The sequence below is a fragment of the Microcaecilia unicolor genome, chromosome 12, assembly GCF_901765095.1.
Source record: "Microcaecilia unicolor chromosome 12, aMicUni1.1, whole genome shotgun sequence".
NCBI classification, from domain to species: Eukaryota; Metazoa; Chordata; class Amphibia; order Gymnophiona; family Siphonopidae; genus Microcaecilia; species Microcaecilia unicolor.
In genome coordinates, this window is record NC_044042.1 from 47457542 (window position 1) to 47479759 (window position 22218).

Genomic DNA, 22218 nt, shown 5'->3' on the forward strand with positions numbered 1-22218 from the left:
CCATTTTGTCTGAGTAACTTGCTCTTTGCCCACATAAATGGTTTGGAGAATTGCTTTCAGTACTTACAGTGCATACTTTCAGGGGTTAATACCATATACAGAAGCTATTTGTTCTACCCTGGTTGCTAGGTACAGAGCAGATTTCCTGGACTGTAAATCTGCCAGATCTTGGACTCTGTCATTATTGAATACTTTGCTAAGGCACACAATGCTTATGCCCTCCCTCCCTCCCTTCCCTTTCACAACTGATCACAGCCTGAGACTGCCAGGGGCTGTTAGACCAGCTCTGAGCTCTCACAAAGAATACCCTCCTCCTTAACCCACTTCCCCCCAATCAGAAGAAAAAGGGGAAGAGCTGGAGCTGGTCATAGCAACGGCAACACACCAAAACCATGCACTGAGTGCACTTACTAGGGCTACTGGCTGTGGTAGTCATGAGGATGCCCTGACACTGATGGAACCAACCCAGGATTTGCAGCTAACATTTCTCTCAAGGCACTGCTGGATTCCCCTTGGAATAGAGGAAGGTAGACATTATCGGCCTTCAAAACAAGGGAAACTTATCTATGGCCCAAACCACAGCCCCCCTGGCCATACCAGAGTTCTCCTGCATATGTGAGCTCTGTGACTGTGGGTAAGCAAGCAATGCACCCCCCCCCCCCCCCCCCCCCCCCCCCGCCTTAGAAGTGAGGAGGGAGTAATTGTATTTAATGATCTCTCTTTTTGTTTTTATCTTTCAGGGTTGGTTTTATTTCTGTAATCTGGATGAGTTATCAGTTTGCAGATATCAGCATGGGCTTTTGTTTTTCTGTAACTTGTCTGCTGTTGGTGTGAAAATGGGAGCAGTCAGTGTGGGAACAAGGGAAAACTATGAGGCAGTCAGATGAAAGGACACTAGCTGATAGAAGAAGCTACTGAAGCAGAAGTGGGAAAATGTTAAAATCATGGTGGAAGTGCCATCTAATTCCTTAAATTCATACAAGCGATAGCACCCTTTGTGACTGACCCTGCCCTTAGCACTTATGGGACTCTCAAGGTGGGGCCTTCATAAGGGAAAAGGGCTGTTCTAGTCTTGCCTGTTGAAAATGTTCCTTAACTATTCTGACATTTGTAGTCCTTCATGTTCTTGTTGAACCGCACTACCTATAATGGTGCTTGTCCCTTTTTAAAAGAGCAGAATTATAGAAAAAGGTATATGTATTTTTGTCATCTGATATTATTACAAAATTCTAAAGATGACATTTAGAATCACCCTGGAGCATTTAATATGCCACAGTCTGAAAGCAAAAGATGTTCCTTGAAATGTCTCCTTTTCTGGCCTGTGCTGTGGCTCAGAAGTAGTGCTGTGCTTTGCCTGAAGAGTATCAGGGCTTAATTTCTGGGCCAGGTCTTCTCTTGCATGGTCCAACCATGGTGAAGGATTCCTCACAGGAAGTAAGCACAGTTTCTAGGGGAGTGCCTGTGGTAACAGGTGGGGATAATTTTGTAAAAGGACATCTATGTGAAAAGTCAAAAAGGCACCTGTATTAAAAAGGCAACATAGCTGTTTGTGTATCTTTTTAAATAAGGCTCCTACAATGACCCCCCCCCCCCCCCCCCCCCCCCCCCCCGAGCACACAAATATTCTTACACAAATGTATGCCCTCTATCAGGTATACTACTGTTACTTATCATAGCCAGTGGGGTTTTCAGGATATCCCTAATAAATATGCAGAAGACAGATTTGCATGACTTTCACCTCCGTTATATGCAAATTTCTCTCATAAATTTGCATATAATGGCAGGTGGTCCGCTAGGACAGGTTTGAGAACCACTAATTTAGGGGAATGTTCGCTTTGTTCAGGGGTGCCCCCCACCACCACCACCTTGTTATCACAGGAGGCAACACAATACGAAAATTTCCAGGGCCTCATTCCTGCACCTACCCCCATCCATGAGCATACAACCTCCCACCTTCCACACACACACTTAAATCCCTGGTGGTCCAGCAGGAGTCCATTGAGGCAGCAGCGATGTAGCCTTATGGCTACATCCAATATAGTGACTGTAAACTTTCACTGCCAGGCCGAAAAATCAATACATTTCCATTTTTCTAACCATATTTAGGGCCCTGTTTACAAAGGCGCACTAGCGTTTCTAGCATGCACTAAAAATTAGTATGCGCTGTGTAGATGCCCATAATATTCATGTGGGCATCTATCTACACAGTTAGAGTGTGCTAAAAACACTAGTGCGCCTTTGTAAACAGGGCCTTTAGTTCTCTGTGTATGGTGCAACCATATTAAACGCTTGCCAGCCCTAATGGCATAAAAACAGAAATGTCTAAGTGAATGAAGGAAAAGAAGGCCAGAGATGCACAAAGATAAGAAGAGATCTGTGAACAGACAAGTGTTTTTTAAGTTTTGAGGGAAATAACTGCTTTTGAGAATAATGGTTTGCTGTTTGTTTTTTGTTGTTTTTTTAATTTAGTAGTCACAAATACCACAAAAACTGCACAAAAGGGATTGCCCAGGTTCAGCGGCTTCTGGCCTCACAAAGATGTCTGCTGTCTCACTACAAGTCCACCTTCACCTCTCATCTCAGTAAGTAAATCCTGTCACTGCCTTCCATAGGAGCTGACTTTGTGGGTGCTGTGGGTGCTTGAGCACCCCCAATATTGAGAACATTGCTTGTATATGTCCTGGGAGGGATTATTTCCATTGGGCTTAGCACCCCCAATAATTTTGAAAAGTTGGCTCCTATGCTGCCTTCAACCGAAGTGGAAGGATTCTTTACAGCTACTGGCTGATGAAAGAAAGAGTAACCATTCTTGCCAAGCTCTGCCCACTCAGCTTATGCAAAAAGCGTTAAAAGCTTTGTTAGTTACTTTTGACCTGAATGGAAAATATATCGTCACAAATTATGAATACTTTTAACTTGAAAAAGTAACAAAAAAAATTAGGGAAATGCAATAACATAGTAAAGATGACATACTGCAATCAGATTGAAATAATTCATATATGTCTATCAAATGATGATTATAGATATGATAAAGTACAGTTGAAAATGAGTAAGGGGGTTTTATTGTAGTGTTACTTTTCATTCTGGTTCAGACCAATGGTCCATCTAGCCCAATATCTTGTTTCCAACAGTGGACAAGCCATGTCACATGTACCTGGCAGAAACCCAAATAGTCATATACAAAAAGGTAACAAAAGATACTGTGATGTAAGACGGAAGAAAAAAGGAGGAAAAAAGGAACCGGGGGCATCAGATATGAATCAGTAGCCAGGCTATTAGGTCTCCTATAGCACTTAGCTATTTCAAACCCTTGAGTTTAGTGCTTAACATCAATCATTTGCTCACCGGAACTAAAACCTCCATATATATGACATCACTACTTTATTGAAAAATCAAACATAAAAATCTTATACCCTAATATTATAGAAAGAAAAAGAAAATATAAATTTATAGGACATCAAGTGCCATAAACCAATTTTAACAAATGCAGCATAATAAAGCTGATTATTGACGACTACTTATCTGTAACTGCAGATTCAGTGCCAACTGAAGGTAGGGGGGTGGGGAAGAGCCGCTAGACCACCAGGTGGGGAGGATTGACCCGCAGCCCACTGGGCCACCAGAGACATCTAAGAGGATGCTGGGGGGGTTAGGGAGGCTGGAGACCTCCTCCGGATCTCCAGCTCCCTGAAATTGTGTCAGGGGGGGTGAGGGGACCATAGGTCCGCTGGACCTCCGGCCCCCGTTTCACTTGGCTCAGGGTGGTGGTAGTTGGGGTCTGGTGGTCCCTGGACCTCCAGCCCCTGTGTTTGACAGATCTGGGCTTTTGACAGCCCAGACCTGTCAAACAAGTGCAGGAGGATTGTCAATCCTGCTGCACTTCTATCCTATGATCAGAGAGAATAGCGTGCTTAAATGTGCATGCAATTATCTCTGATCATAGGGGCGGTAAAGCCCTGTGATGTTCCAGCACTATTTTTGGAGCACTGTTTTGAACAGCGCAGGGCTTTTAATCATCTGCCCATTAGGCACCAGTATTTATACCAAAGTTTTACTTGGCATAAATGGGCATAGCCGCTAAGCGTATTCTATAAACCGTGCCTAAATCTAGGTGCGGTTTACAGAATATTCCTAGGCAGAAATATTTTTGGTGCTGATTTTTCAAACCCCATATATAGGATCTAGTCCTATGTATGTAAATTTAGGTGCAGGAACCGTGCTTACATTTTACACATGGCCCAAAAAGGGGTCACCTAGATGGGAAGCTCATGGGCATTTCAGGGTGGATTGGGGGTGTGGTTTTGAGTTACACACATAATTATAGAATACAGGGGCTGTGCACATATATTTAGGGACGGGCATTTGACCACATTTTCTTTAATGGCGGCACCTTAAATTCACACATGACTCCTGGGCGTAAGCACTGTTCTATAAATAGTGCCTAACTTTAAGCCCAGTTTATAGGATAGCGTATTTTTCTGCGCTGATTTTTTTGGTGCCATATATAGAATTGATCCACCACGTTTCTAAAATGGTTTAATAAACATTTATGTTCAGATATGTGAGGGGGGCATTTAGTAAATGGCACCCAACGTTAGGCACTGAGAAGATCCGTACTAAACTAGTATTCTAAGGGCACGCCATTCTTAGAGTCCTTTATACAACACTAGCTTAGCACGGATTTCACACATAACCTTGGGTGCCAGCAGTTTCACCTGCCTAAAATCTAGTGTAAATGCTAGCGCCTAAGTTTTGGCAGTTGGGCACACAAATGACAGTATTCTGTAACATCGAGTATAACGTCTAGGAATGCCCCTCCCGTGGCCATGCCCCTTTTGAGTTGCACATTATAAAAGTTAGGCGCAGATGTTATAGAACAGCGCTTAGGGCAAGATGCACACGCAAATCCAAATTGTTGCCAATTAACACCAGTTATGGATTGTTAATGCCTCACTAAGGGGCCCTTTTACAAAGTGGCGGTAAACCCAACGCGGGCTTACCACATGCTAACCTGGAGCTACCGCCAGCCCAATGCGAGTGCCAGCGGTAGTTCCAGCCCCAGCATGAGCCATTTCCAGTGCTAGAGAAAATCGGCCCATATAACCTGGCATTAATCGAGCAGTGCTGCATGCTACCATGCGGAAGCCCTTACCACCACCTCACTGGGTGGTGGTAAGTGCTCCCCTTCCCCCCCCCCCCCCCTCCCCACATGGTCATGGCTATTTTCAGCCTTTTAAAGCCGCTGCGGTAAAAATGGCCTCCACCCTTTTTACAGCAGCTTGGTAAAAGGACCCCTTATTAATTAATTTACATGTACTTCTGCCCTAGGCACCCAAATTTGGGTGGCTTCTATTGAATCGGGGGGGGGGGGGTGATGTTTAAATTGATATTTCATAACATATACCTTTATGAGCCAGTTTTGACCTGTTTGAGACATCCCGACCTGGGCATCTCAATTCCAGTTTGCACATCCTTTCTAAAACGACACTCACAGTTGCTTAAGACCTACTCTGTGAAAAAAGAAATGAGTTAGCCAGAGGGAAGGTCAGCAGCTATGTCACTCAATTGCACATTTTGGCACATGGTGTTCTTTGAAAGAAAGGCATTTGGTATTGGCAGGAGCAACAGTCCATGCCAGCCCTAAGAAGGGCCCACTTCTGCGATGGCCATGATATGTTCGGTTGTTATTGGCTTACTCAGTGGGCCATGAAAATACATTCCATAGCTGCAAGAAGATGATAGTGATTCTTACACACACAATTTGCTTAGCATTGCTCAAGGTTACCGAATTTATCATCATGATGCTGCTCTTTCTTTCTCACAGATGTGCACCCCAGAAGTAGCAAGAGGCCCCTCCACACCCCTCCACTTCCCAGCCACCCCCGCATGACATTCAACACCACCCAGCGGTCAGAGTTTATCCCCAAGGAGTTGGGTGAGAGAACCAAACCCTACGTGCCGGTAAGCTGGACGCTGTTGACAAGGCCTTTCACAGTCCCCTGTTCATTCACCTATTGCCCACCATTCCTTCCGCTTATGGATAGCAGTATGCACTTACCTTGGAGTTATAAAACCATTATACTCAGGGGGAAATAATGAAAAGAGAGCACATTGATGTAAACCCCACAGATACTTTTACCAATAGTTTTGCTTTGATTATTACCTAAAGAAAAATTATGTGCAGAAATCTGCTCTTCCTTTCTGTGCATGTAATTTTGCAGCATGAAATTACGTGCAATTTTGAATAATCAAAATGATATATCTTTTCCACAATGCCTGCACAGTATTCAGGTAAAAGTGTGTGCATTTGTGAACAAAGCATGAACTTCACCCATGTACAGGGACAGACATAATCAGAGTCCATTTCCATAATAGGACACTTTTTTATTCACAAAAATGCCTCTGACTATTGACCATTTTACAAAGTTAAACATTTTCTAAAAGAAGTTTTATTGGGGGTCGATATTCAAAGCGATTTAACCAGCCAGAGACAGCTCCTAGTCAGTTAAGCTATCCACTAATATTCACCGGCAGTTATTTGGTTAGTGTCACTTAATATCATCACAGACCACTAAGATGAAAGCTGACTATTTTGTGGGTGGTTCAACGATGGACCCAGCGCTTATATGGTTAAATGCCGATGTTCAGTACTTATCTAAGGAGGGTCTTTTACTAAGGTGCGCTGGTGTTTTTAGCTAGCGCTAAACTCTGAGATGCCTATAGGAATATAATGAGCGTCTCAGTGTTTAGCATCAATTGATTTTTAGTATGAGCTAAAAACGCCAGCGCACCTTAGTAAGAGACTCCTTAAGTTAAGTGGTCATATTGGACCACACGGCATTGAATATCCAGGAAAAACATTGGCAGTGTCATGTCCCCTACCTCAACGCAAGCAGCGTCCTCCAGCTGCACAGGGTCCTGTCAACACGCACACTTGACTGGCACTGCCTGAGCCATGTGTGTGTAGTCCTTCTCTGGGTTTGTTCAGAGAGCGGTGTTTGCAGGCTCCTTAATTGCTTTGCTTCCACCCACCTGGGTCTGCTCTCCCTCTGCCTGGCTTCCCCTGCTTCTCTCCTTCTATGTTTGTGCAGCGCTGTGTACGCCTTGTAGCGCTGTAGAAATGCTAAATAGTAGTAGTAGTATTGGTCTTCCGGTTACTCCTTCCCCTGCTCTTGTCCTATGGCTGTGCCCCTTCTCCCTGCTGATGTCAGATGCCAGCACTTTATCAGCCGAGCTCTCCCTGGACTCCATGCTTCGGCTTCTACTTTGGTAGGTCTTACTTGCTCAGCAGTGTGCTTCTCCTCTACTTTGTTCTTCATTGCTGACTTTGCCTGCACTTGGATTACTCTCGTGCCTGCTACCTGCCTACTGACTCTGCCTGTACCTGGATTACTCTTGTGCCTGCTGCTTGCCTACTGACTCTGCCTGTACCTGGATTACTCTCTTGCCCTGCTGCCTACTGTTTTTAATTGGGTTGGATAGACCCATAAAGATCCCCTCTAGTAGGTTGGAAAGCTAGCCACCTTCCAGAGAGGTTTCCTAGAAGGCTTTCATATTTGTTCTCATCTGACTCTCTACCAATAGGTGTGTAATGTGGTATGCTCCTACCAACCATTTTATCCCCAAGATTAGTTTACTCTTCTAGATACTGTGTAAGGAACAGATAAGAGAAATAGATTATAGATAGAGATTTTTATTACATTTTACCAATGCAGTCCAAGTCAATCAAGAACATCAATCTGCCTTCAGAGGTCTGACCGACAGCATTTCGGGAGGAAATCTGGAGCATCTCTCAACACGCCCAGTTTTGCTCTTCCTTTTATACAATTTTGGGTGCATACAAATCAATGGGTCTGCATTCACTTCAATGTTACACTTGTTTACTTCAAACTAGCTGACCACAACAGAAAGTTGCCACCCATTCTTTCCCAACCATTTCCTTGCACCTGGCCTGAGGTACTTGTTTCTCTAACTTGTTTTTCTAACTTAGATGGGGAAATTAGAGAAAATTCCACTTTGTAACTGATATTAAGGTTTCCATTTTGTGTTCATATTTAGATCTTCCATTTTGTTTTCATATTTCTTGCCCTTACTTTTCCAATTCAGGCCATTCAGGTCTTAGTCTAGTTTTAAAAACTAGGCCATGCTTTTCCAGCAAGCTCCTAGCCATACTAGCCATTACATTGTTGACTTTACCAGGGTTTCTATATGACCTAAGCTTTAAGGTTCAGCCCCTTTCAGCCCTCCACCATTCCAGTGGGGGTCTCTGGCTGTATTATATCTTATCACTACCTACTGACTTTGCTTGTACCGGGAATTACTCCTCTTGTCGGCTGCCTGCCTACTGACTTTGCCCGTACCTGGATTACTCTCTGACCTGCTGCCGCCTATTGACTCTGCCTGTACCTGGATCACTCTTTGGCCTGCTGCCTGTCTGGCCATCACATTCATCACCCCACTTCCTGCTCCGTCTCGTAAGGCCCTGCAGGCCAACCCGCACCTAGGGGCTCAACCTTGGGAAACGGCGGTCAGCGCAGGTGAAATCCGGGGTTGTCCAGCCACCAAGCAGAACCTGGTCCGGGTACCGGGGTCCGCAGAGCTCTACTTGGTACAACAATTCACAAGTCTGACAGTTGTTTTAAATGCTAGTCTTTTTACCACCACCCCAAAATCATTATGTACCAGCCACTCTAAATTTGGAGTGATAAAAGACCAAGAAGGCCACGTATGAGAAAAGCAATCTTTACTACTTATCAAAATACAATTACAATTAATAGTTTCTCATGAGAGATCAGCACTGCTACACATAAGTGTTCTCTGCTACTGTCTTTCCAAAGTAATGTTCTGATTCAACTGCTTATATACTTTTATTTTAAACAACGCTTCACATAGGTTTAGCAATTTATCTTCCTCAGAGATCATTCTGTTTTCTTTCAACACCTTCTGTTTCCATTCAAGTTGCTAAACCACATTTTCTTGTTTATTGTAATTGCTCTTTTCCCATGCCTTCTTGCATGCAGGGATGTCTTATCAGATCATGAGTCTCCGGCTCACATACTTATCAGCTTTTGCCTTTTTGCCCTGTTTCAGGGTGCACACTCTGTTTCAAGGTGCACGACCATGCTCATTACACAGGCAGCAGCTAAAAATGCTCACCATTTCTTTTTAGTTTGTTCTATGGTTATAATGGAGAATAAGGAAAACAGTGTATGCTTACAAGACTCCAAGTGGCATGAAACTGAAATATAAACACATATACAAATTGGTCACTTTTTATCCTACCAACTGTAAGTCAGAAGTCATATTCATTTACAGAAAGAATTCTATGAAGCCCCTCAGGAACCTCTGTTGAGTGAGACCATGTACAGCCTCCATTTCCCACCAAAGGAGCCTGTGGTTACCACTGCCCAACGCCCTTCAAGCAATATCCATGCCAGTCAGGCTAAATTCGAAGACCATACAACCAACAAGGACTTCTTCAAGGACTGGAAATCTAGGCCTCAGCCCAGATATGGAGAGCTTCAGCAATTGCAGGTATGGATCTTCCACCCAGATAGGAAGAACTTCTAGGAACTGTAAGTATGGATTGTCCAACCAGATGTGGAGAACTGACAGAAAACACAAATAAAAGTTGTCCGTTCAGATGTGATCTTCCAGTACTGCTAAATTATCTATAAAGTATTCGTATTTATTTGGATTCATCATGCTGAGTTGAAGAGCACCTTAAAATTAAAAATTCAGCAAATATTTGTATTATTTATTCGTGTAATGACCTATTAGCTTGAACTCTGAATTCCTATATACTGATTGAAAAAAAAATCTGCACTGAAATGATATTCAATGACTCTCCTCCACACAATCCCTCTTCCCCCAGGTTCTCTTCTGTCCCCTGACCTCACCACAAATATGAAAACTACAACCCAGGAACACTTCATAAAGAAAAGCATCCACAAACCAAAGCTGATTAAAAGAATCCAATCAAATATCACCATTGAAGGTAATCATTAAAGACAAATGCATCAAAGTCAGTTATGGAAGAAATAATCCATGGGGGGAGCATGGCTAGCATGACCACATAATAAGCTAAGAGACTGCTTGGGGTCATAAACATCACTAGGCAACTGGTACTCTTGAGGTAACTTACTCAGCTGTGATAGCACTGTCCACCAGGACAAACTCCTGCACACTTTTAATGCATATGATCCCTTCTTTAATTGCCAGGCTCATCCAAACTATGCAGCATGGAGCAACCCCTACTGCAGCTTCTCCTTTAGCATGTGCTAAAACTTACCTCCAGGCAGGGTTGCCAGATTGAAAAAATTTTCTCCACCCAAAACCAGCCCCAAACTGCACAAATACAAACCCCGCCCCCGATGTAACGAACCCCGCCTCCAACATAATTGACCCCGCCTCTGAACACGCCTCCACTGACATTAGCCCCACCCCCGCCATCATTAACCCCGCCTCCAATGTCATTAACCCTGCCTCCGCGGGGCTTCTATTGGACCAAATTGGACCAATAGAAGCCCCGCAGAAAAAGCACCCAAACCCGCACAGCTGCCGTGAAAAAGCCGCCCAATTTCCCGCAGCCTGCAGCCGTCCCGCAGCCGTCAAAAATTGGCCACAACCGGTCGCGGACAGCTGTGCGGGTTTGGGTGCTTTTTCGGCGGGGCTTCTATTGGTCCAATTTGGTCCAATTTCAGAGGCTTGTGGGCAAAGTCCTCGTGGTACTAAACAAGGCTTTAGTCCAAGACTAACCTTCATAAATTTCATTACAAAGCATCATCCCCCGTGCTCCATAGTGCAATCGCACCTTGAATACTGCATTCAATTCTGGTTGCTGTATCTCAGAAAAGATATAGCAGAATTAGAAAAGGTTTGACCAAAATGATAAAGGTGGAATGGAACTCCTCTGATATGAGGAAAGGCTAAAGAGGATAGGGCTCTTCAGCTTGGAAAAGAGGCGGCTGAGGGAGATATAATTGAGGTCTATAAAATCTTGAGTACATTTTTTTTCACTCTTTCAAGAAGTACAAAGACTAGGGGACACTCAGGGTCCTTTTACTAAGCCATGACAAAACTGGCCTGAGGTAGTGGGGCGTGTGTTTTTAGGCACGTGCTGAGCCAGTTTTTACCGCGTCTGGGGAAAAAGGGTTTTTTTCCAATGGGCTGGGAAAAGGGCCTGTGATAAAACTAAAACCAGCGCATGCCTATTTATGGCCTGAGCCCTTAACACCACCCATTGATCTAGTGGTAAGGGCTACCGCGCTACACGCACAGTGACCAGTCAGCACACACCAACTGCCGATTCGTGCTGGAAACACTTCACATTGTAGAAAATATTAAAAATAACTTGTCGCAGTGATATAGGCACATACCAGATCCGAAATTACCACCAGGGGGGTGTGCTAGCCTGGCGGTAGTCTCATTTTGGCGCACACTGCACATGTGTAGAGCCTACCACACCTTTGTAAAAATGCCCCTCAATGAAGTTACATGGAAATACTTTTAAAACAAATAGGAGGAAATATTTTTTCACTCAACGAATAGTTAAGCTCTGGAACTCATTGCCCGAGGATGTGGTAACAATGGTTAGCATAGCTGGGTTTAAAAAAGGTTTGGACAAGTTCCTGGAGGAAAAGTCCATAGTCTTATTGAGATGGACATGGGGGAAGCCACTGCTTGCCCTGGGATTGGTAGCATAGAATGTTGCTACTATTTGGGTTTCTGCCAGGTACTTGTGACCTGGATTGGCCACTTTTGGAAACTGGATACTGGGCTACATGGACCATTGATCTACCTCAGTATGGCTAGTCTTATGCTCTTATAAATGGCACCTAAAGTTAGGTGCCCAATTGCACATCTAGTTATAGAATAGGGTCAGTTATGTGCATAACATAATTGGGTACTGGCACTAAATTGGCACTTAGAGATAAGTACCAATAATTGGTGTTAACAAGCATTAATTGGCAATAATTAACAGTTGCATATAATTTACACCCCTATTCTATAAACTGAGCACCTAATTTCTCTCACGCACAACTCCAAAAGGGGTGTGGCCAAGGAAGAAGCATGGGCGGGTCATGGGTGTTCCCAGGACTTAGGCACATAGTTATAGAATACTTCCAATTTCCACTCTTGACAGTTGTCAAGTGCAAGCATTTACACCAGTCTTTGGCAGATGTAAATACAAATGGCTTAAGCTAGTATTCTGTAAGGGCAGTTCTGCACAGAACTGCTTTTATACAATTCGCATTTACCCCAGATTCGATATAGCACGCCTACAGTTCTACGCCAAAATCCAAGCGTATTCTATAACAACATGCGTACCTTAATTGGCTTAACAAGCTAATTAGCATTAATAATAGCACTTAACAAGCAATAATGAGCACTAATTGACAATAATTAGAATTTATGCGCAGAACTCACTAAGCATATTCTGTAGCGCACTGCACCTAACTTCTAATGTGCACAGGCAAAAGGAGCGTGGTTATGGGTGGGTAAATGAGCATTTTGTGGGTATTCCAAAATTTACATGCATTGCTATGGAATATATCCCTCTGTGACTAAATTTACATGCTTTTGTTGGTGTAAATGGAGGTGCGTAGATTTAGACACTATGATTTCCGCCTAAATCTAGATGCGGCTTATAGAATATGCTTAGGCGGAAAAGTTTTCCAAGCGGATTATTTAGGTGCCGTATATAGAATCCCCCCTTAATGTGCATCATCCCGGTACCTTACTTTGGGCGCTATTTACTGAATCTATCCCTATGTAACCTATATTCTTTGGGCCTGATATTCAGCCAGCTGCAATCAGTGATTTTTAAGGCATTAACCACTATGGACAGAATTTGACCAGGATACTCAATGCCAAGTCTAATCAGGGCACCAGCCAACCAATATTCAGTCAACAAAGAAAAAAAGTAGTGTAGCCAACACAACTCTTCCAAGGACCAAAGAGAAGATCTCTAAAAAACTATTTATTGTATCAAGGACGTGGACTCAATTCGGCCCGACACCGTGTTTCGGCTGTGTGCCTGCTTCAGGAATCTACAAGCAAATACATAAATAAGTGAATAAGATGAAAAACAGTTGACATAACTGTTATTAAGAACATGGAACACACAGAGCCTTAAAAATAAACTTAAGACACCAGGAATCAAACAAAAGGCATCATATGTTCACCTGTAGTATTTCACTTCTGTCCACCTCTGTGGTTTGTTTAACTGATATTCAGTGCCAGTTCCTGGATAACTATCAGAGATAGGAGAGTGTTCTGCAGTCCTCCTTGACTAGATAGTTATCAAAAGTGCCTGGATAACTTCCAGGTACAGCCTGACTTTGCTCCTGGCACTAGTCAGATAGGACTAGATTCTATATATGGCGCCTGAAAAATCAGCGCCGAAAAAATATGCCTAGGCATTTTCTATAAAGTACACCTAAATTACTTTACACCTAAATTTCCATGCAGATTATAAAATATGCCGAGCGCCAGTTCACGTGACTAAATTTAGTCACAGGCAGTTACACCAAGTAAAACTTGGTGTAAATGCTGACGCCTAAATTAGGCGCAGTCCGGGTGTTCTATAACAATGCATATAGATTTTAGAAATGCCCACAACCTGCCCATTCCACACCCATGGACATGACCCCTTTGAACTATACAACTCAGATTTTACGCACATCACTTTACAGAATACCCTTAGACAGTTGTGTGTGTAAATTCTAATTAATGCCAATTATTGTCAATAATTGCTTGTTAAGTGGCAATTATCAGCTCTGATTGGCTTTTTAACTAATTAAGTTGCGCACACAAATCCAGAATACAACCGTATTTGTGCACACAATTTAAGTCGCGCTATATAGAATCCAGGGGATAGTGCCATGGAGGCTTATTTTCAAAGCACTTAGCCTCCCAAAGTTCCATAGAAACCTATGGAACTTAGCCTCCCAAAGTGCTTTGAAAATATGCCTCATAGTGGGCTCCCTGGATTTTCAGCAGCACTATATGGTTATGTGCTGCTGAATATCCAGGCATCACCCAGTCAGCAGGAGATAAGTGGGTTACAGCCTCCACTACCCACTTATCTCCCACTGAATATTGGCTCCTTCATTATCAGGAAAGAGATCTACAGGTCTAACTTGCCCTGAAGTGGTCTGGAGATATCTTCACTTGCATGCATCAGAGTTCAATCTTTTTGTTTTTACAGGTGACCATACAATGACCACCACTCATCAAAATACCTACCAGCCTCCGCCCTTCCAAAGCCAGGCGCTACCCAAAACCCACCTACCAGAAAGAGTAGCTACCAAACGACCTCATATGGAGACTGTGACCAAGTATCAAAGAGATTTCCCTGTGTACCGATCTCTAACTACACGGGTTCATCCTGTCTATCCTCCTTTGGATAACCTGGCAGTGAACAGCAGTTTCAGGTGAGCATAGGCAAGAATATGTCACTTGGACATTACAGGACAGCTCTTTTACAATGATATCCAGACCGGTGCCTAGTTAGCTCGGCAGCTAAAGTTAGAACAGTTAGGATGGGAATATAGGGGGAAACACGGTAAATTCTATCTCTTACTTTGTATTAAGCTGTTGTTGTTTTTTTATTGTAACACATTACTCATTTTTATAAACTATATTATGTTCAATACATTTATTGTAACTTACTTTGTGTTTATTGGTGAAGCAAGATACTCAAGTTAAGTAAACCCCTGGTCAGAGAGAATGGCTTCTGTGGGAAGGAACACGTAGGAGCTTTCACCATCTTCACTTGGAAATGAACCATTTCTTCTGTACACATGTTCTACTTACAGTAATGATTTTAAGACTGTACAGAGAGAGACATATCATGGCTGGGACGTGTCCAAGCATCAGCGGCCTGCACTCATTAGACTGAAAGAAGAACTGACAGCCATGGAGAGAGAGAAGGGAGAAACGTCTGATGGCAACACAGTGACCAAGGTAAAAGTAGTCCATAGCAGACCCTCTGTTTCCAAGGCTACTCCCAGGAACAGATCATTCCAAAGTGTTCAGTGTACCGGGTGATAGCTTCCAGCCCTTCCAACAAATACAGCCATCATTTACTATTACTGGGACCCACCAAGACTAATTGAATGTTATTTATCAACCAAAGCATCTTTTGATTTGATTTTTAGCCCTAATATTACATAAAGACAGGTTAATCAAATGATAGTTTATGGTTTATTAGTACTTGATATACCGCTATACCTAACTGGTATGGCAGTATGATTCAATTTGTTTCTGTGTCTGTCTCCCTCTAATAACTTTAAATGGTTAGTCTTACCTGAATCAAAGTTTGTGTTGAAGTAGAGTTCTGAGTGGACACATTACCTTTTTTGTTTTCAAAGTCTGAGGGCCATCGGGAACAGCACTGGAGAAACATTGGCTCAATAATGAGACAGAATTACTGATCAATGCTCAACACTAACAGCATGCAAATTATATGCACGCTATTAATGTCATTGGTCGTAAAGGGGTCCAAGTGTTCCTGGCACATACCCACAAGAGCTGTGTAGTACGCACAGCTTTTGTGTGTATGTCCAGTAATAATTAAACTCTCTAACCCCCCACAACAAAAATTTCCGGGGGGTTCAGTGGACCCTTTCCCGACACATAAAAACATTCCTGATGGTCCAGTGAACCCGTTCCTGACCCCCCCCTACATACACACCTTAACAAAAACCCTGGTGATCCAGAGGACCCCCCCACCCCCAAAAAGAAATGACCCTGCAGTCCGGCGGGCCCAGGGATGGATCGGACCCCCTAGTCCACTAAGCCCTGGTGGTCTAGTGGAATTACCCTCCACCCCCTGCATATACTTTATCGTTGGAGGCAGGACTGCCTCCTCTCTCCTGCCTCTGGACTCACCTGCTTCAAAATGACAGCACCCAGGAAACCTTATATGGCCTTAGGCCCCCAGTGCATGCCAGGATGCACTGGGCAAGGATTAGGTGCCGCCATTTTGAAGCAGGAGGGCTCGGAGGGAGGAGGCAATCCTCCTGCCTCCAACAATAGGGTATGTACAGGGTGGTGGAGGGGAATTCCACTGGACCACCAGGGCTTTTAGTTGACTAGGGGATCCTAGGGGGTCTGGTTTGGCCCTACCTGTCCCGGGGGTCTCTGGGTTGGATTAGTAGGCCCACTGGACTATTGGGTCATTTCTTTTTGGGGGTCCACTGAACCACCAGAAGTTTTGTTAGGGTTTGGGGGGGGGGGGTCAAGAAGGGTTCCACTGGACCACCAGGTACTTTTTGCTTGTGGGAGAGGGGTTGGGAATGGGTCCGCTGGACTACCAGGGATACCTGAAAGTTTTAGGGATGGGAGGTCCTGTCTGCTTGCGACTGCTCTCCATAGCAACAGCTCCAGACCTGCTATAAAATTTTGTATGTTAAAGGTAGGTGCTCCTTTCTGTGCGATGCACGGAAACATCTGTGCATCACTCAGAATGTTCATTTTAGTACTAGTGAGCTGTTTGTGATACATTTGAATAGGATTTTCGGTAGCTGCTACAGCAAACTTTTAAACAGATATTGAACCCCTTTGTGCATTAGATGCTAGATAACATGTCCCCTAGACCAGCTAGAACCAGTCTAAATCTATCATTGACAGCACGGTAAGCTTTGTGCATCTGGTTCTGAGAGTGATCTTGAAGGGAAGGGCCGCAAAGTGAGCAATTTTCCCATAAGAAGTACATGGAAGACATTCAGGTGCTTACATCTCCAGAACCACTGGGCTGATCTGAATGAAACTTAACATCTGGACAGTGGGAATGGCAGGGCATAGTTTCCCTTTGAAAATTATCTTCAAGATATGCAGCTATGTGGACAGTCTGAAAACTGCCCCCCTCTAAATCTATCAAAAATTATCTTTGAAAGTATGCCTGGTGAGATTTGCAATATACTCCCATTGCTCTGTTTCAGCTTTTTGAAATGTCATCATTTATGCATTAATCAGGAGTTCTATGATTACTTTTATAGAAACAGGAAACATCACTAGCCAATAACAATTTCCAGGTATAATCAGTCTATCCATTTTTCCTGAAGCAACACCACAGAACCTACAAGACTTATGCTTTCATTTAACCTGCTCGCTATACAGAACCTTCTATGCTGATCTCAGACTTCCTTGTATTCTGATGACATTTGTTACCTTCACCATCCTTTTTATGAAGAATGTTTCATTTTAGTTCATCTGTCTAGGTCAAATAGAAAGTCTAGAATAATGGCAACACTGAGTAAGTAGGAAAAAAAATCAGGAAAGGTGAATGTTGAAAATGCAGAAAGGGATTTATTTATGATGAAATAAATGAATTGGGGGGGGGGGACGAAAAATGGTTCTGAAAACACATACAAATTTTTTTAAGCTGAATAAGCAGGCAGAGTTCAGCATGGAGGCTCCTGTCACAGCGAATAATCACTTATTTCACTTCTACAATTTAGCGAGAAATGAAAAGCACTTATAATGAAGTGATGACGAAGACGAAGCAGATATGATAGAAGTATCTTGGAGATTTATTCTAATCAGAGTGTAACTAATATGCTTTTTCTCACATGTCCAGCACAGACAGAACAAACAACAAATTACAGAAAAGTGTCCTCTAATGCTATATGGTTACTAGAAGAGAGAGCTCTAGCATTTCACACATTCAGAGCAACATAGCAGGCCCTATTTCAGGGAGGTGAAGTGGTTTCTTATCTCCAAGCCTACTACTGGTTTTAGGTTAGTTGATCTCTGTTGATTGGTAATGTGTACCTTTGAAGCTCCTTACTTCTCTGATCTCTTTCTCCAGCTCTCTTACCCACCATTGACCCAGCACAGACAGCCCATGGAACCCATCAAGCGGCCCACAACAGTGCTGAAGTCCCTCAAAGCAAAGTTTAATGACACTACAGCCAACAAGTTTTTCTTCCAGGACTGGGGAACGCAGCCCCGAATCCGCTATGGTGATCTGTATGATGGGTTGTGCTTACGACCACTTGTAAGTTCCCCAGCTCAGACCTTACAGAAAAGCGCATTTTATCTTTTCTGCTGTAAAAGAATTCTATTATGCATGTAAACAAACAGTATTTGAATTCTGATAAAACAGAGCATCTCTGAGTTGGTAAATCAGCATCCCTAGAAGCAACATTCAGCTTGTCGTTAGATGATGCCATCTTACTATTTCATACACAGACTCAGAACCTTGGGGGGAGGGGAGGTTTGGATATAGCTGGTTATATCACGTGATATAACTAACTATTCGCTGGTATTCAGCACATCGCCAGCTAAGTTTCAATATCAGCTTGACTGGTTAAATTTACACTGGCCAAAAAGCACCCGGATATTCAAAGCCGGTCACTGGAAATGGCCCAGCATTGAATGTCTGACCACAGGAGTAAGCCGGGCTCCCTTTCACAGTCTCAATATCGGACTCTACTCTTCTTTACAGAAGAGGCTTAAAATAAGCGCCATAACCAGCATCCTTAGTAGACAGCCTATTATAGAATTATTCTTTTTTTAAAATCTCTTTATTGTCAACAGAATTACTCTCTTAGTTGGCATTTTCCAAACTTTGTGCCCAATCTTTTAACAAAAATCTACCCACGGAAAAAGCAGGTGCAAATAGCCATGTGTACTTGGTACCTGAGATGGGGTTTATAGAACACTGCCCCTCACCCTTAAGAAAAGTCTCTCTCTAACTAACCTGGGCCACCTTAAGAACACTGATCTCGCCCTGGGAGGAAGTGATCCAGAAGAGGTGGAGTCAATATCAGGGAAGTTTAAAAGACAAGGACACAGTGTTGCCAGATGGGCAGTTTTCCCGCCCAATTGGGCTCCTTTCCGCGACCTGCTGCAGCTTTTTCATGCCACGTGCGGGTTGCGGGATTTTGGGTGGCTTCTTGTTGCCCTGCTGGCGGTTTTTTCGCCCACTGCGGGGGTTGACTAGTTTTCCCGTGGCCGCGGCCAGTAGAAGCCCCACGGAGGTGGGCTTAATGATGTCATTTTATGCAAATGACCTCATTAATATTTATTAATGATGTCATGTCATTCACATACAAATTGACTTTGTGCAGTTTGGTTCTGGTTTGGGGCTGGCTTTGGGCGTGACAAACATTTTCTATCTGGCAACACTGGCCAGGCTGAGGGTAAAGAAGCCCAGGGAAGGAAGAACTGAAGCCCTAGTATATGCATTTACTTTATACTTCTAGCTACTGTGCTCTGGCTGAGGCAAGCCAATCTTTTATTTGAAGAATTGTGAGCCTTGTTCTGAGGTCTAGCTGGAGCCAGACCTGGAAATACAAAGAAAGAAAAAGAGAACTGGCAAACTGTGTTTTGGGTGTGGCCTAGTGGTTAGGGTGGTGGACTTTGGTCCTGAGGAACTGAGTTCAATTCCCGGCCCAGGCAGCTCCTTGTGACTCTGGGCAAGTCACTTAACCCTCCATTGCCTGCCATGAGTGGGAAAAGTGTGGGGTATAAATAAAAAAAAACCTCTTTTCCCCCTCTGAAGAGACTTTTCTTTTGTTATAGGCCTGTGAATGAGGAACAGGTCTCAGATTTAAGTTAATAAAAGCACTTATTTAATGTTTACAATTTTGTCCGACTGTATTATTGACAGGGCCACCCCATAACCCTCACTCAGGATCTACAGTACTCCAAAAAAGTTTCAAAGCAAAAGTACCTGCACACTTTATCCTTGAAGACTGGTGCAAAGCCAGTACACATGATCATTGTCCCAATATGGACCATTTGAAGGACCCACAAAAGTAAGTTTTAGTTAATTGCATGCTCAGGTGTAGGACTGGACAGGAGACAGAAAAGGTGTTATGCCCACCTAACCTGAACAGAACAATGCATCAGTCACTTGTATTGTCATAGCTGATCTTTGTTTCTGGAATAATGTCTCCTATATCTTCTGCATTTCGCAGGCTAGACTTGACAACGAAACCACCACGCAAAGCACTTTTCTGCCCAAAAAGGCAGAAAGGATACAGAACTGTAAACCCCAGCATGATTCTATTGAGTTGATAGGAGACCAGGACTTCTCCACCGTACACAGGGAGACATACAGGTAATGAGCATCCCTTGTGACTTAATGTACATGTCTACCTCTGAAAGCCTCCAGAATCTTCTTTCCTTTTTTTTCCTCTTTGTTTTATGTTTGACACTGAATCCTCAATTTCAAATATAATTGTTCTACTGTGTATATTTCTGTATCATGTTATTTTGTATTATTAGGATTCAAATTGTCTGTCTTCAAGTTTACCTCATTGATTGTATTTATGCTTACATTTGATCATTTTACTATTGTTATGCTGTTAAAATTGTAAGTTTTATGTCAAACTGGATCTGCTGTACACTGCCTTGAGTGACTCTCTTCATAAAAGCAGTTAATAAATGCCAATAAATAAATAAATAACCTGGCTGGGCTGAGGCACACAACACACCAGCAACAACTTACAAGCCCCAAAAAGTATACGTTTCCCTTTTGTTCGTCTTCTTGATTACTGAACCAAACTGTTTTCTTCCTTGATATTGCTATTATTCCTGTGTTCATGCTGCTATATCCCAGGGTGATGCCATAAGCAAATGTTGGTAATACCACCATATCCAGGCAAGAGAGGGGATCAGGGACCTAATCTAATGTATTGGTTGCACATGCTTAATAGGCTTCCTTATTTAACTGGCTCATGATTTTATTTCAGGCCCATCCCTCTCCCTGTCTGCCGTTTACAGACCTATCTAAGGCAGCAACAAAAGGAAAAGGAAGCAAATAAAAACCTGATCTCACCTGTGCCCCTTAAGGCATGACAAGCTATGAGATGCCTGTGTTCCAGAGCACTGACAGGGATATGCAAATATCAGGCTGCCCTGAGAAACATCATCTGAAACATCATGCAGTCTGCAAAGCCAGAATCACCATAACAAAAGGAAGAAAAATGTTAGTACACAACTCTGATCTGACAGCAGAAAGAAAATGCTGCATTTTTTGCATTTAGGTGTTGAAAGCCAAATTGACATATTTCATTTTCTAACCACTCGATTTTCAGAACAATGTTTTACATGGTCAAGCAGCTGCTTAGAAACTTGCTGAGGCGCATTCACACAGAAAGCGTACGGGGGCAATTTTGTAACTTAGAACCTCATTTTAGGTGCCCCAATCCCACATATTGAGCACCAGTTCTAGAACGGCATTTGGGCACCAAGATGCCATTAGAGAATACTAGTTTCGGAATGCCCAAATCTACGCAGCAACAGCTACACCATGAATAGAGCAGGCATAACTGTTGGCGCCTAAATGATCCAAGTGATGCATAAATTACAGGAGCCCTGCCCGTGTCCCACCCATGCTCTGCCCATGAGTATGCCCAAATGACTTGTGCGCATAAATTATAGAACAGCAACGAGCGCTTATGCATGTAGGTGTGCATTGTTCACGAAATTCTATAAATGGCACTTATAACTGCTTGCACAAATTTGGGCACACACCCAATTTGGATCTGAATTTAATTAAATAATGAGCTAATTAGTGTTGATAATTGGGTGGTAATAATTATCAGCACTATTTTGACCTTAATTGAAATTTACACACACATTTTTAGTTGCATGAATCCATGCATAAAATTTAAGCATGGCTCCATCGGGGGCGGATAGGGGCATCCTTGAATTTATGTGCACTGTTACAAAATAAAAGTGTTTCATTAGGAGGATTTACACAAGGGTTTACCTGGTGTAAATACTCGTGTCTAAAGTTAGGTGCTAGATATATTCTATAAACAAGCCATAACTTTCACCACCGTTTATAGAATAGCACTTAAGGCTAGATTCTATTTTTGGCGCCATAAAAATCGGAGCTGATAAAAGCGCTATTCAATAAGCCGTGATTAAAGTTAGGCGCGGTGTATAGAATAGCGTTTATGCCTAGGAATTGTGCCTAATTGTAGGTGTGGCCACTTGCACCAACTGAAACGTGGTGCAAATCTTCATGCCTAAAGTAGGTGTATTTCCCCTTCATTCTATAAAAACGCACATAAATGTAAGGAACACCCCCATTATGACCATGACCCTACCATTTCTACGTCCCCTTTTTCATACTGCACATAAATTTTAGGCGTGGATCCCGCACCAAAATAGCAATTAAATCTAATTAGTGCCAATAATTGCTAAGAAGCCCGATTATTGGTGCTACTTAGCTCGATATTCAGTTAAATT

At 43.0% G+C, this 22218-nt stretch overlaps 1 protein-coding gene across 1 annotated transcript; it reads left to right on the plus strand.

Moving 5' to 3' along the window:
* The first annotated feature begins 566 nt into the window (after positions 1–566).
* On the plus strand, positions 567–20817 carry LOC115482150 (stabilizer of axonemal microtubules 1-like). The gene is made up of 10 exons (XM_030221723.1): positions 567–634; positions 2470–2582; positions 5825–5961; positions 9316–9520; positions 9860–9997; positions 14213–14438; positions 14823–14970; positions 17819–18007; positions 19935–20077; positions 20712–20817. The coding sequence occupies exons 1-10, from the start codon at positions 567–569 to the stop codon at positions 20815–20817; spliced, it is 1473 nt and encodes a 490-aa protein (XP_030077583.1).
* Positions 20818–22218: the final 1401 nt, after the last annotated feature.

Bases quoted from the DNA above. Each gene is read 5' to 3' on its own strand.
- LOC115482150 (XM_030221723.1), top strand. From the start codon at position 567: ATGGCCCAAACCACAGCCCCCCTGGCCATACCAGAGTTCTCCTGCATA. The intron at 2,583-5,824 runs GTAAGTAAATCC...TCTTTCTCACAG, and splicing joins CACCTTCACCTCTCATCTCA to ATGTGCACCCCAGAAGTAGC. The intron at 20,078-20,711 runs GTAATGAGCATC...ATTTTATTTCAG, and splicing joins GTACACAGGGAGACATACAG to GCCCATCCCTCTCCCTGTCT.